General features: G+C 41.6%; 1 protein-coding gene across 1 annotated transcript in view; it reads left to right on the top strand.

Moving 5' to 3' along the window:
- LOC104704359 (internal alternative NAD(P)H-ubiquinone oxidoreductase A2, mitochondrial-like) overlaps positions 1–435 on the top strand; it is a 4,017-nt gene that overhangs the window by 2,350 nt on the left and 1,232 nt on the right. Inside the window, exon 6 of the mRNA XM_019227504.1 lies at positions 13–248. Coding sequence (XP_019083049.1) covers positions 13–248 — 236 coding nt within the window. The remainder of the gene's footprint in view (positions 1–12; positions 249–435) is intronic.

Here is a 435-nt window from a genome sequence, read left to right on the forward strand (position 1 = left end):
TTTTTTTTTTTTTTTTTTTTTGCATCTCATCTCTTATACCTTTCGTTCTATGTTACTGGCCAATTAAGGTAGCTGAGAGAGAAGGCAAATACTTGGCGAATCTACTAAATGAGATTGCGAAAGCTAATGGAGGACGAGCCAACAGCGCAAAGGAGATAGAACTTGGAGTTCCCTTTGTGTATAAGCATCTTGGAAGCATGGCTACCATCGGTAGATACAAAGCCCTAGTCGACCTCCGTGAGAGCAAGGTAACAATTATATACAGACTCACTTGATATTTCTTTGAAAAGTCACTCATAAAGGGAGATTACTTGGGCAGGACGCAAAAGGGATATCAATGACTGGTTTCGTGAGCTGGTTCATATGGAGATCAGCCTATCTGACTCGAGTCATCAGTTGGAGAAACCGCTTCTATGTCGCCATCAATTGGTTCAC

The sequence above is a fragment of the Camelina sativa genome, chromosome 7, assembly GCF_000633955.1.
Source record: "Camelina sativa cultivar DH55 chromosome 7, Cs, whole genome shotgun sequence".
NCBI classification, from domain to species: Eukaryota; Viridiplantae; Streptophyta; class Magnoliopsida; order Brassicales; family Brassicaceae; genus Camelina; species Camelina sativa.